This window comes from Prionailurus viverrinus, chromosome A1, assembly GCF_022837055.1.
Source record: "Prionailurus viverrinus isolate Anna chromosome A1, UM_Priviv_1.0, whole genome shotgun sequence".
Classification (NCBI taxonomy): Eukaryota; Metazoa; Chordata; class Mammalia; order Carnivora; family Felidae; genus Prionailurus; species Prionailurus viverrinus.
The window spans coordinates 10,330,819-10,344,950 of record NC_062561.1 but is presented as its reverse complement, the minus strand read 5'-3'; the positions used below and the strand labels follow the sequence as shown (position 1 = coordinate 10,344,950).

Genomic DNA, 14,132 nt, shown 5'->3' with positions numbered 1-14,132 from the left:
TCACCACCGTCAATTACAGCTTTCTCTGCCCAAGGTGCCCGAATGCTTTTAATTGCATTGTTGCTTACTTAATCATGCATGTGAACAATTAATTAACAATTAATCTCACTAGATTTTCCCACACGTAGTGAGCACCTATAGAAATGCCGGGGGCGGGGACGCAAATAAGGCCCCTATTCCAAGAGTTTAAATCCAAATTTAAAAAACGTGCTGTAAAAGGTTCCAGTGGGCTACCAAAAAGCAATGTGCAATAACGCTACGTCTTTTCCTAAGTTGCACCATTCTGCCATTTCTAAAAATCTGAAATTACTGCCTTTTAACCGACTGGAAACCCAAAAGTCCGGGTTAGAGGACAATAACCCTGAGAACACTGAAAAGGGAGCAATTCTTCCCCCAAGCTTTCAACCTTGAACAAGTCTCATCATACACGTCCATTACGGTGATTTTTTTTTTTTAACTTCTGCCCCATCCTTTTACGATACGGTGGAGAAAATACCCTTGCGAGGAGAACGGGAGGAAAAAAGGGAAGGGGCATTACGGCAGCAGCAGACCCGACAAGCATCGTCTCCAGAAGTGTTCTCTGATTTTCCCCCATAGCGACCCAAGATTGGGGAGCGTCCCCACCGCCTCCCCCACGCCACGACCGCACACACTGAGGGCCCAGCCGGGCACCCCGATCCTCCCTTGCTGGCCCAGGACTCCGTAGAAGGGGCTGGTGCCAAGTTGGCGTCTCAGCCCGGGAGACCAGGGCACGGCCGGAAGACCCCGCGGACGTGGGGGGGACACCGTCCCTCGCCCCCGCCCGCGGGGCGCCGGGGTGCGCGACGAGCGAGCGGCCCGGACGCCGGGCCACCCGCTCGCCTCCAGCCGGCGGCGCCCGCGCGGGGCGAGCGGGGCGCGCGGGGCAGGCGGGACGCGGGCGGAAGGCAGGGGGGCGGGACCGCGGCCGCCGCTTCCCTCCTCTCAAAGTTTCTCGCAGTTGCACATTTACTCAGCGCTTCCTGTGGGGGTGAGCGCCTCGCCCTCCCGGCTCGGCCGGCCGCCAGCTCCCGGCGGAAGGAGGCGGGCAGACGCGAGCGGGGCCGGGGCGGCGGCGGGACCAGCGAGCCGAAAGGGGCCGGGCGCGGCGCGCCCCGGGGTCCCGGAGAGCCGGATCCCCCCCCACCCGGACGCCGCGAGGGGGCGCTGCCGCCGGCGCGGCGGGGACGGGACGGCGGGACGCGGGCGCCCCCGGGGCAGGGCTGGGCCGCCCGCCGCCTCCTCCCGCGCGCGGACGCGGGGCGCGGGCGGCAGCGCCCGGGAAGCCCACGCCTCTCCCGTGCGCGCCCGGGCCGCCCGCTACTTACCCAGGGAGCAGGTGAGGAGCGAGAGCAGCGCCGGGAGTGCGAGGCGGCGGCGGCCGCGGCCGGCGGGCGGCAGCATCCCGGCGGCGGGGACCGTGCGCCCTGCTGGAGCGCGGGGACCGGAGACGCGCGGGGAGCGGAGCTGCGCCGCTACCGCTGCCGCCCCTGCCGCCGCGGCTGACCCTTCTCCGCCGGCTCCCCTCCTCCCTCCTCGGGCTCCGCCGCGCCGGCTCCGGTCGCGCCCTCTGGCGGCCGGCTTGGGGAGCGTCCCCGTGCCCGTTCCAGCGCCTGCCTGGCCCGCGGCTGTGCCCGGGGTCCCGCGACGCGGTGTGGGTAGAGGTGGCTGCACCTCCGCAGCGACCCTAGCCTCTGCTCCCTCCGGCCGTTAGTCTCCACTCCTTTTCTCCCTCTTTTCCCTTACCTGGACCCCATCTTCTGCCTTCCTGTCCCCCCTGCCCCTTCTCCGTCACCTCCCTTTCCGGGATCTCCAGGAGTAGGTCAGTAGTTACCCTTCTCGCTCCCAAAGTGGGGGACGGGAGAAGTGGGGGGGGGGGGGGACAGGAAGGAAAGGAGAAGGACTTTTTCCTCCCTGCTAATGTACCATCGGCCATTAAAAAAAAAAATCAATAATTCAACTCTTAATATTGTTGGCACCAGTGTTCTACTTTGATGAAGGTGTTTTTAATCAGCTCAACTAATTTACTTAATATCCCCCTTTAATGGGCTTTGGCCAAGAGCTTAAGCCTGGAATTTGGCTTTCAACAGAAGTTTGTGTAAATGTAATATCGTGTAAATGTAATTTTAAGCGGTTCACCGTAATGGAAGAGGGAGGGTGTCGTTTTTTTCAAAACGTATGATAAAAATTGATATACAGAGAAGTGGAGTGTCGCGTGTAAGCCTCATGTGGAGAGACCCTCTTGTCCCCATGGGACTGTTCAGGGGCTTCTCTCCCCAGCCAGGAGACGTGGAAGCCCTGGCCAGGTCTGGCCCCCTTGTGCCGTGTGGTGGGCAGAGGAGGAAAGCAATAGCCGAGGACTCTGAATCCCCTCTAATGGTTCTTCACTGCTTTGTGCCTCCCCCAAGCCTTGACTCCTTTCTCTCTCCTAGAAAGCATACAGGACCAAGTGCCCATCACCCACCTGAGATTAGACCATGACCTCCTGAAGCCTGTGTGGGTGTTTTTATTCATACCTCATCGTATTTTTTGGATGCCTACTCAGTGCCTGCAACGGTGCTAAGCACACCGGCACCTTCCACACGGACGGGCCACGTTCATCCACTCGCTAAACGTTAAGTGAAGACCGGTGCCAGGTGGTGGGAATACAAGTAAGGTGTTAGGATGATAGCGAAGCAGGTGCTGAATAAATGCTTGTTGTGTTGAGCCTTATAAAAGTGGAGACCATCGTGGGGCTTAGCCTTGAATGCGTTAGGATAATATTGTTGTTTGCCCAACATGCGACACCTGCTGCCAGTGCTTTAACAAGGACGCTTAGAGACTGTAGGTTTTCTCTCTGGTTCGTACGGACTTCTTGAAACTGGAAACTGAATAACTTGTGTGTCGTCCATTTTTGCGTGAATGCAAATGGCGCGATCTTATTCAGCCAGGGTTTGTGGCTACATGTCAATAACCATTTTTACAAAAAGAGACATGTAAGAATCCTTCCTTTCATTTTTTTTTTTTTTTAAGTGAATTTTCTTTTCAAATTCATGGTTGACTGCCTCGATCCCTTTTATCTTCTAAAACCTGCCTGGTCAAAAGTTCTAGAAGGTTTCCAGCGTCCACAGCTGTTCAGCGTTCTTCCGAGAAAACATCCCGCCACATGTATTTGATATTGAGTATCAAAACAAGATGTGTTTAAAAAGAACAGAAGCCTGGGGGCGCCTGGGTGGCGCAGTCGGTTAAGCGTCCGACTTCAGCCAGGTCACGATCTCGCGGTCTGTGAGTTCGAGCCCCGCGTCAGGCTCTGGGCTGATGGCTCAGAGCCTGGAGCCTGTTTCCGATTCTGTGTCTCCCTCTCTCTCTGCCCCTCCCCCGTTCATGCTCTGTCTCTCTCTGTCCCAAAAATAAATAAAAAACGTTGGGAAAAAAAAACCAAAAAAAAAAAAGAACAGAAGCTTGATAATTAAGCAGCTTACTTACCAGGTATGTGTTCAAATACCTACTCCACGTTTCATAACAGGCAACTCTTAAGTGCTCAATCAACGTTCTTGTCAAAATGCACCACGTGAGAGTATTTTGTGTGCGGGAACAAGGTGTGGGAAATGGAGCCCCAAAGACAACAGGGAGCACACTCTGTTTAAGTAACAAATCTGCCCCAGTGTTCTTCCGTTCCACAGTAGACATAGATAAATGGCACGTTACAAAGCTCCATAACTCACATTTTAAAAAGGATTACCTTTCACTTACTCTGGTCATATGATAAATGGACTTCCTGGGAGTTCCCTCTCCCCAAAACAAGTTGAAAGTTAACTGAAACAAAATGTGCTCATGAGGACACTAACAGATACGTGGTTAGGCACCCCTTGCCTCAGTGCCTCTTCTATTTGAAACACCAACTGTAAGGGGACCACTCTCCATGCAAACGCGTAAATCTCGTAAACTCTAAGATTGTGATATGAAAAAAGAGCATGCCTTCTCTCTTGTCTTCCTGGGGGTCACGCATCTTAATTCCAGATGCCACCCCCATACTGACCCCTGAAAGTATGCCCCTCCCCTGTGCGGGAATGAAGCAAGGAGTCCCCTCTTTCTGGGGAGGAGGGCCTGTTACAACATAATTAAAACAGTCTGGTAATTTTTAAAAGAATTTTCTAAATTCCACAGAAGAATATAAAGACCTATGCATAAAACCATAGATAGCCAAATAATCTAATAAGCAAGCTCCAAACAGATGGTTTCTGAGCTTATACTAACTATAGACCCAGATGCCAGAATCCGTTCATTTAACTGATAGTGAATGGTTTTTAGCCCACGTGTCCATTGCTAAGGCTTTGGATGCAAAGCATAAAACATGGCATTGAGCACAAACTCACAGTCCAGTTAGGGAGATAAAAATGTTCCTAAGTAATTTTTTTGCCCTGTGATAAGTGCTACAGTACAGGTGGATGGAAACACTTTGGAACATACAGAGGGGAAAACAAAATGGTGGCCATGGGAATCCATCAGTAAGGCCAAAGTGACTTGTGCAGGGTCTTAAAGGAGACCTAGGATCCTGGGCTGAGCAAAGGAGGAAAGGCGTCCCAGGCAGAGACACAACACGCACAAAGCAGATCAGTCTAAAGAAGTTTGGTGGGCTGTGAAGCGGCCATAGGGTGGCCCAGGCTTCGTGCCCAGCCCTCTCCCCGTCTGCTACCTCTCTCCCACGGCTTGCAAGTTCCCATAGCAGCAAAGACCAAGGGACAGATTCCAACTCTCCGCTCTAGGGCCCTCTTACCTTCAGGAGAGCCGTTTTCTTCGCACACAGAGAAGTGGCCTTAGGGATTCTTTTCAGAAACCTAAAATCAAGCCTAGGGTCTGACAGTGGACTAGAATGTCCAAAACTGGATCTCTAGGACATAAGGTCATTGTGAATCAGACCCATGATGTAACCACCTGGCCAGTCATGCCAGTCGTCCCCGGAATCCGTGCACACCTGGTAACAGGAGAGCAACGAGTCACTTCACCTGATGCTTTAAGCTTTAGGGAAGCAAGAGAATCTTTATTCCCTGTGGGAGAAGTGTAAGACAGGAAGAAGAGACACACAGCAAGAAACTTCGTGGTTCAGAGTAGATCCAGTGGCCACAACCTCCCCCTGCAGCAGGTGCTCAAGAGGAACACCCTGATAACACAAATAAGGGGGCCTCTCCAAAGCCCTAGAGGAGCCGGTCTCACTTTGCTTCCGAAGCTATTCAAAAGCCATAGGTGAAACCTATCAAGCCAGACTTCCAAACAAGACTTTTAGCCCAAGAGGCTTATCCGCAGGATTCTTAACAAACCAACAGCCCTGACCCAAGATCCAGGAAATAAAAGTTACGGTCTCAGCAGGCCCCCAGGACAAGCCCACCAATCCAAGGCTATTACCATTGGATTTTCTGTTCTTTTGAAGATACCGTGTGGTACAAACACTTCTCTGAAGGAAAAAAAAAAAAAAAAAGAAAAGGCTACCTCCTATAAACTTCTGAACAGAAGTAGATCATCTGCTTTTGTTCTTTTGTTCTTCTTTCTGGAATCACATATCCTCCAGTTTTCAGTAAGATTAGGGATTGCTCCTAATAGCTGTATCAACATGAGCAACGGGAAGTGTCTGCGTTTGAGTTTTTTTGAAGCAATTTAAGTATATTTTATCTGTGATCCATTCTTTTTTTTTTCTTTGAAAGAGAGAGAGAGAGAGAGAGAGAGAGACAGAGTACGAGTGGGGGAGGGGCAGAGAGAGAGGGAGACAGAATCCACAAAGCAGGCTCCAGGTTCTGAGCTGTCTGCACAGAGCCCAACTTGGGGCTCGAACCCGTGAACCACAAGATCATGACCTGAGCCAAAGTCGGACACTTAACCCACTGAGCCACCCAGGCGCCCCTCTAGGATCCATTCTTAATAGTCGATTTATTTAAACTAAAATAATAATAATAATAATAATAATAATAATAATTCACTCATGTCTCCTATCCCCCATTACCTCTGGAAACCGATCTATTCTCTCCATCTATGAGCTTGTTTATTTTTTTATATATACATATATTTTTTAGTCTCTGCATATAAAAGAGATCATACAGTATTTGTCTTTGTCTGACTTATTTACTCAAAGTCCATCCATGTTGTTGCAAATGGCAAGATGTTATTCCTTTGTGTGGCTGAATAATATTCTTTATTATTTCTTTTTTCATTACCCATTCACCTATCAGTGGACACAGGTTTTTAACATAGCTTGGCTATTGTAAATAATGCTGCAATGAACATTGGGGTGCAGATACCTTTTCCAATTGGTTTTCGTTTCCTTTGGATAAATACCCAGAAGTAGAGTTGCTGAATCCTATGGTAGTTGAATTTTTACTTTTTTGAGGAACCCTTATACTGTTTCCCATAGTGGCTGTGCCAGCTTACATTCCCACCAACAGTGGGATCCAGACTATTTCCAGACGACTGGATATTAAATGTAGAAAACGCTGAAGACTCCATCAGAAAGCTTAGAACTAATAAAAAAAAATTCAGTAAAGTTGCAGGATATAAAATAAGTATACAAAAATCTGTTGGGTTTCTATATACTAATAATTAACCATCAGAAAGAGAAACAATCCCGTTTACAATTGCATCAAAAAGAATAAAATACCTAGTAATAAATGTAACCAAGGAGATACAACCCTATTTGTTAGAAATTACCAGAAATTAATGAAAGAAAATGAAGAAAACATAAATAAATAAATAAATAAATAAATAAATAAATAAATAAAAGCTATGTGGTGCTTTTATTAAGACTTTTATTAAGAACAGAAGGTGTGGGGGCGCCTGGGTGGCGCAGTCGGTTAAGCGTCCGACTTCAGCCAGGTCACGATCTCACGGTCCGTGAGTTCGAGCCCCGCATCGGGCTCTGGGCTGATGGCTCAGAGCCTGGAGCCTGCTTCCGATTCTGTGTCTCCCTCTCTCTGCCCCTCACCCGTTCATGCTCTGTCTCTCTCTGTCCCAAAAATAAATAAACGTTGAAAAAAAAAATTAAAAAAAAAAAAAGAACAGAAGGTGTGGGTCATAAATGCACAGCAGCTTACATGAAATGTGTTGGTGTTTTGGGTGCTGTTGCCAATAAACAGTCATTTCTTTTACAACAGCTGCTTCCAGGTGTAGGATCCTGGTTAATAAACTCAACAAAACGAACACAATTCTTCTTCACTTATCCATCAATAAACATGTCAGAGAGTAATGGCAGGTAGGAGGCCCCCACAGGACCTGCTGAGGTTGGGAAGAGAAACGTGTTTCCTGGGGAGATCACAGTCTGGTGGAGAGGACCGAGATGCGCATGAGTAGCCATGAGCTTATGTAGAATATGGAAAGCACTCTAAGAAGCATCTGAACAAAGTATGACAGAAATGCAGGGAGAAAGTTAGCACATCCACCTGCGGGGCGGAAGAAGGTCTCGCACACGGGGAGTTGAACTGCGGGTTAAGGGTCAAAGGGGCTGTCTGCAGCGAGAGAAGGTGAGATGGGCGTTGCAACAGAGAGAACAGGGCGGGCAGTAACATGGAAGCTGGGAGCTACGAGTTCAAAGACTGAGGAGTTCGGTTTGGCCGGCACATAGGGAATATGAAGGAGAAGCCAGTTCGGGCTGCCTTGAGGAGGACGTTAAATGCCATGCTAAGGAGATTGACCTTCCGCTGAGTGTCGCAGGAAGGGCAGTGGAGAGATGGGAAAGGTGTTTCAGTGGTAATGACAAAACCCTCCACCATGACACCGTAGCTCCTAAGGCCTGTCTTGTGTCCTAAGTCTGCAACCACTGTCAGAAAACCCGGTACGTAATGTTCCCTGTTCATGTGTGTTGTGTCCTGATTTCATGAAAGGGCTATGCTGTGAAAAAATTAATTCAACGGTAACATTTTGGATGAATTGGAGAGAGGAAGGAAAAGCAGAAAGAATGGTTAAAAAAAAAACCAAACAGCACACCCGAAACTAATATAATTACTTTCAACTATGTGACTTCATTTAACCCTCACAAAAAAATATACATAAAAGGGCCATTCTTCTCGCTTTGCAGAGCGGTAAAGTGAATCTCAGGCAGGTCAAACCCCAACAGCCAGAACTGCCTTTGGTGGCAGTTTCTTTCCACAAAGTTGTGCTCTTTAACCAGGGTGGCAGCAGCAGGAAGAGAAGGGATCACTGTGAAGACGTGACAGAGGGCAGATCAACCATCCAGTTCTCGTGGGTGAACAGCTATTGGCTGGAGCGAAGAGACCACAGAAGGAGACGGACGGAGCAATGAACTAAAACAGAGATCGGCCAGAGGAGCGAATTGGTAAGAGAAACAAATGGAAGTTCATCATTACTACCATTATTACTGAGAGCTACACCCTCACAGAATCAACAGCCTAATAGTCATAGCTAATTTTTAATAAACACGTATACACCAGGTACTCAGCCAAGGGCTTTACAGGCATTACTTCTCGTTAAATAACATTTTGTTCAATTCTCAAGACGATTAGTTCACGCAGCTCTCAAAACTTTCTGTGACAACACTAACATGTTATTTGCTTTTTAATCTGTGTTGAATTTCCACCAATGGTGAAAAGCAGCACAGGTCAAAGTGCTATTGTATTGGCTCAGCGCTAATCAAGGCAGTGGTAACGGCAACACAAAAGCCAAGTTACCGCTTAACGGAACAGTACGAATTACTAATCTTATTAAATGACGCCCTGAGTACATGCCTTTTTGATATTTTGTGTGGCGAAACTGAGGTGTGGTGTCAAAGGACTTCTCCTATATATCAAACTCTGACATCCTCTCAAGAAAAAGCATTCGTGTGATCACTGAACCGGATGCTTGTTTTTTTCCCCCTGCACAATACCATTGTTAGTTGATAGACTGACAAACCATGGCTCTTCAACCTCGGGGACCGGGCACACATTTTCTCAAAAAGAAACAAAGTGAGCCTGTCACTTCCAGGAAAAAATAACGGATGGCATTCGTTGCCAACGATAAAATTCAGGCTTTGACATGAAACTTGAATTTTGGAAAACTCGTGTCTGCCACCATGAGCCTAGTAGCCTCCCGATCCTTAAAGACTTTTCCATGAGATCAAAGGTGGTATTAAGAAATGTAATTTTCTTTCTGAAAGCCTATACTGACGCATGTCAACGCTGGGAAGACGCGCCTACTTCCGTGAGACGGTATTTTCTGAATGACTTGTGTATGATGTTACAAAATCATGAATGGGTTTTAGAAAGTGCTATTCAAAGTAAAAGACCAATGAGTTTTAACGTAACACAGTACAAAATTCACTGATATGGCTTCAGATTCCATGCTGCAACTAATGTTTGAGAAATTACCAATTATCTCGAGTTTTGGTGTTTGAATGTCTGGGGCACCTGGGTGGCCCAGTCGGTTAAGCATGTGACTTCAGCTCAGGTCATGATTTCATGGTTCATGAGTTCAAACCCCGCATCAGGCTCCGGGCCGTGAAGCCTGCTTCGGATTCTCTGTCTCTCTCTTTCTCTCTCTCTCTCTCTCTCTCTCTCTCTCTCTCTCTCTCATTCTCTGCCCCTCCCTCATGTGCACACATGCTCTCTCTGTCTCTCAAAAAATAAATCAGTAAATAAATAAGCATTTTAAGAAGAATGCAATTAAATGGAAAGATTATTGGGGCACCCGGGTGGCTAAGTCAGTTAAGTGCTCAATTCTTGATTTCAGCTCAAGTCAGGAACTCACGTTTGGTGAGTTTGATTCCTGCCGGGCTCTGCACTGACAGCATGGAGGATGCTTGGGATTCTCTCTCTCTCCCTCTCACTGCCCCTCCCCTGCTTGTTCTCTTTCTCTCTTTCTCAAAATAAATAAATGAATTTTAAAATAAATAAATCACTTAAAATCCCTTTGTTTTTCAACTACGTATCTGTGAAGCTGGGTTTTCTTCACTTACTTCATCCAAAACAATGTGTCCCACCAGATAAAATAAAGAAGCAAATATGAAAATAATCCACTCATCTTCAGACATCAAAGAATGTACAAAAATGTGAAATAATGACATTCTTTTTATTTTTTTTCTTTTGGAAAATATAGTAATTTATCACAAAAAAATGTATATGAACAGATGAAGGGTTAAGTGTTGTTATTTTTTACCTATTAATATGTTTCACTTCCTTGCTCTTATATCTAAAATAGTACTTATAGATATGACCCACGTAAACAAAAGTTCTTCAGGGTTATTAATAATTTTTAAGACTACACAGGGGTCCTGAGACCAAAAAGGTTGCAAACTGCCAGGTCAGGACATACAACTTGTAAACGGGGTGCCAGTACTCAAACCAGGGGGTGACTCTAAAACCCTCTCTCTTACCCTGAATTGCTCGCTATTTAGTTTTAGATTTATTGCATTTGAAGTCCCAAATTTCCAAGGATCCCATTTTGGCTTTCTGTTACCTAATTAAACCTCTAATCATCAGGGACTTAAAATAAGCATCAGGTAGATGGGCCAAGTTACATCGTGGTACCAAACAACCCGAAAACCTCACTGGCTTACAGTTACAAAGGTCCTGCCAAGTCCGCTACTGGCCCAGGTGACCCTCCAGGCCAGCTGTGCTCCATTGTCAGTGATCTCAGGCTGCCTGCCATCTCAACTCAAGTTCTCCTTCAGGGTCATTGTTGCAGTACAGGCGCCTGCCGGAAAGCCACCCCCCCTCCCCCCACACACACACCCCAAGTCAAAGGCTTCCAGCAACAGCGAACAGACGAACAGACGTCTCGGCTCAGGTTTCCCTGCAGGGTGGGGCAGGTGCTGTCCTCATGGCTGGAACAGAGTAGAGCTGGATGCTGTTGATTACTGTCCAGCATCAACACCCTGTGTGCCCCCCATCCTCCACCACCCCAGTGTCTGCTCTGAGGAGATGCTAGGGGGCATGAGCAAGGGTCAGTTTTCAGAATTTAGCCTCTGCCCTTCAGAAACTCACAATTTACTCTAGAAAGGAAAGATGAAGACTACACGTATGTCTCCGTAGCTGACCTGTGTACCGTTCTTGAGTTTTTATCGAGTAACCATGAAAATAATCGCTGAACAAGGCAGCTGGAGGAGGAGTCCAGATGAATCGAACAGTTTTGAGTGCTCTCGGGGGGAAAAAGAAAGTTCTGGCTCGGGTGATCAAGGACAATCGCAGGGAGAAGGTAGGATTTGAATAGAGGTCATGAAATGAGGGAAGGATCCAAACTGATAGAACTGGAAAAGGGGTAGGGGAGAAAAAGACCTAAAGTTCAGTGAAATCAGAGACGTATTTGCAAGAGGGCCAATAGACTAATGCAGTGGCAATGGTGGATAATGTCCGAAGATGTATTGGTAACATACAAAGATGGGTACCAGGGGTGAGCGGACAGGAAGCTGTAGCAAGCCCAGGAGGGGGGCACTGGCCCCAGTGAGGGCTCAAGTCCCTGGGAAGAGACGATAAAGCTGCCAAGGGCCCAAGGAGGGAGGTCACAGGGCCCCGAGGTCTTCTCATCCATCAACAAGGAAAACGTTAGGCTTAAAGATACAGACAACATTTATTTGAATCAAAAAAGCTAGAACCAAAATAGAATCAAACATTTGTCTCTCTTTTTGCTAAAGATGCACTTCCTTTGTAATTGCCCAACTTCTAGAACGATAAAATAGCTGTGGGGCAAATGAAAATACAACTTTCAGAGATAGCATTTCAGCAGCTTTAAGTCAAGCGGATGTTGGAATATCTTGCTGAAATTAAATTGTCAGGGCTCTCAGAGGTAGGCAGGTCCTCCGTTTTTGTGTTTTCCCGCTTTGTAACATCTACTGGCATCTACTTTTAGAGGGATATAAAATGGAAGAGAGGAAAGAAGGAAACGCCAGATCTTGAGGTGCGTGCGATGTCTGCTCAGGGGAGCTGTCCGGACTCACCGAGGCCCTCGGGGGTGAGCTGAGAGCCGGAAGAAACTCAAGAGGTACAGTAGTAATGCAAGAGAAGGGATTACGAGGAGACACATTGCAGGCATCAAATTTAAAGGACCTCTGAAAGATCGAAGTCAACACATTCTCCTTTCTGTGCTCCCTGCATGGTAACATTTCTTAGTTCATTTAAATGTTTGAGGTAAAATCATAGAGTGTATAACGCTAGAACAGAGTAAGAAGTTGAAGCAAGATGGTTGAGTCCTTGAATGGCAGGCTTGCAAAAGTGTCCTTTCTCCAGTAGTCAGGAGGAAACCATGGCGTTGTGGAGAGGCTGACGCTCACGGAGGTAGCCCATGAAGAAGTCTCTGGTGGCAGATTCTAGGATACACCGGAGAGAGTACAGACAGATGGCAGTGAGGTAGGTTGAAGGCCATGGCAACAGTCCATGCAGAAGTCAATAAAGAGCTGAACTAGAACCGGGACTGCAGAATTCGAATGGAACGTGAACGCGAGAGTTATCGTGAAGGATAAGTCAGAAAGATTCAGGATTAGCCAGAAGGAACGAAACATGATTCCGAAGTTTGGAAACCTCACAGCTAAGTACCATGGTGAGATAAACGAGGGAAAGGAATGCATCGATGTCAAAGATTTCAGTTCTCTGGCAAGTTGTATTTGAGGCGAGGGTGGGCCGTCTAAACAGAAATGTTCTGTAAGCAGATAGACGGGTGGACGGGAACTCGGAGAAGGGGGAGTGGCTGAAACACAGATTTGAAAGGATCCACAAAAGAATTGGAAGAAGAGAACAATCGCAGGAGCCAATAAGAAAAGAGAGAGAGTGGCAAACGGTAGGACCCCGAGCTAGGGACACCACCCTGCGGGCTGTTTTTTCCCATCTTGAGAGCAAACGGTGGGTGTCTTTTGCGACACCACCTTCCAGCTCTCTGACAACAGCTGGGTGTCCAACGGTCCCATTCCATTCTGACACCACCCGCCATCCACCTGTAGGTTAAAAGCCTCCCACAGACTGCCCCCACTTCAGATGCCAGTTGCAAGTACAGGGTCACCCTATTTCTGGCGGATAGGCCACAAATCTGGGGTTCCTACAGTCTCCTCCTCCCTTTCAATAATTTGATAGAACTCACAGAACCCAGAAAGGCACTTCACTTAGGTTTACCGGTCTCTTGTAAAGGATACAAATGAACAACCAGATGAAGAGGTGAGGTACAAAAGGATGCCAAGCACGGAGCTTCTGTCCTCATGGAGCTGGGGCGCCCTGCCCCCACCCCCCAGCACATGGATGTATTGTCTCACTCGGAAGCGCTCCAAATACCATCATTCGGGGGCTTAACGGGGGTTTCATCTCGCGGGCATGATTGATTAAATCACTGGCCATTTGGTGATTAACTTGATCTCCAGCCTCTAGCCTCAATCTCTTTTCTCCCCAGAGGTTGGGCTGAGAGGTAGGGGGGAGAGGCAGTGAGGATTGGGGCTTCTAATCAAGGCTTGATCTTTCTGGCAACCAGACTTCTGTCCTGAAGCCGTCTAGGGGATCCCTAAGAAACACCTCAACAAAAGAAACTGCTGTCATTCTTATCACTCAGGAAATCCCAAGGGTTTTAGGAGCTCTGTGCCGGGAACCAAGGAAAACCGAGTCGCTTTGCTACATTTGGGAAATTCCTCGTCTTACTGTAGGCAGAGCCTGATCAGTCTCCCAGCCTTCATTGCTGCTAGGAAGCAGGGGCCACACCTAGACTCCGCCCATCAGACACCCCAGGCTGCAGGGTACACTCTGCGGTGAACCGTGGCATCGGCGACAGGTCCCGCCGGTGTTGGTGCCACCAACAGTGTGAGCAGCAGCATCTGGGGCTGGCGGCACATTTGATGGGTCAATCTCCGGCACGACCGGCCTCCAAGCTTGGTCCCCTGCCCCTCCCTCATGTTCATCCGCCAACCCTTCAGATCATTTGAGCTAGCCAATAACCTCTCTGTCCCCTTTCTTCTTAAGTCAGCCAGAGTGACTTCTGTAGCTTGCGGTTATGACCCATGACTAATACAAAACGTGGCGAACAATGTCAATCATGGCAGGTTATTGCATTTAATTTCATGATTTGGTTACTTGAGATTTTCAGACAGATATCTAGTCATGGGAATACAGTCGCGTTAAGAGGAGAAAAAAGAGTGAGTTCAAAGATCATACTTAACCTGACCACACGTCTAAGATCGATGTTGTGCT

The 14,132-nt window shown here is 47.8% G+C and overlaps 1 protein-coding gene across 1 annotated transcript in view; it reads right to left on the bottom strand.

Annotated features, from left to right (window-relative positions):
- B3GLCT (beta 3-glucosyltransferase) overlaps positions 1-1,663 on the bottom strand; it is a 120,298-nt gene extending 118,635 nt beyond the window's left edge. Inside the window, exon 1 of the mRNA XM_047861820.1 lies at positions 1,347-1,663. Within this exon, the coding sequence (XP_047717776.1) occupies positions 1,347-1,422 (76 nt within the window). The 5' untranslated portion in view covers positions 1,423-1,663. The remainder of the gene's footprint in view (positions 1-1,346) is intronic.
- Between the last annotated feature and the right edge of the window lie 12,469 nt (positions 1,664-14,132).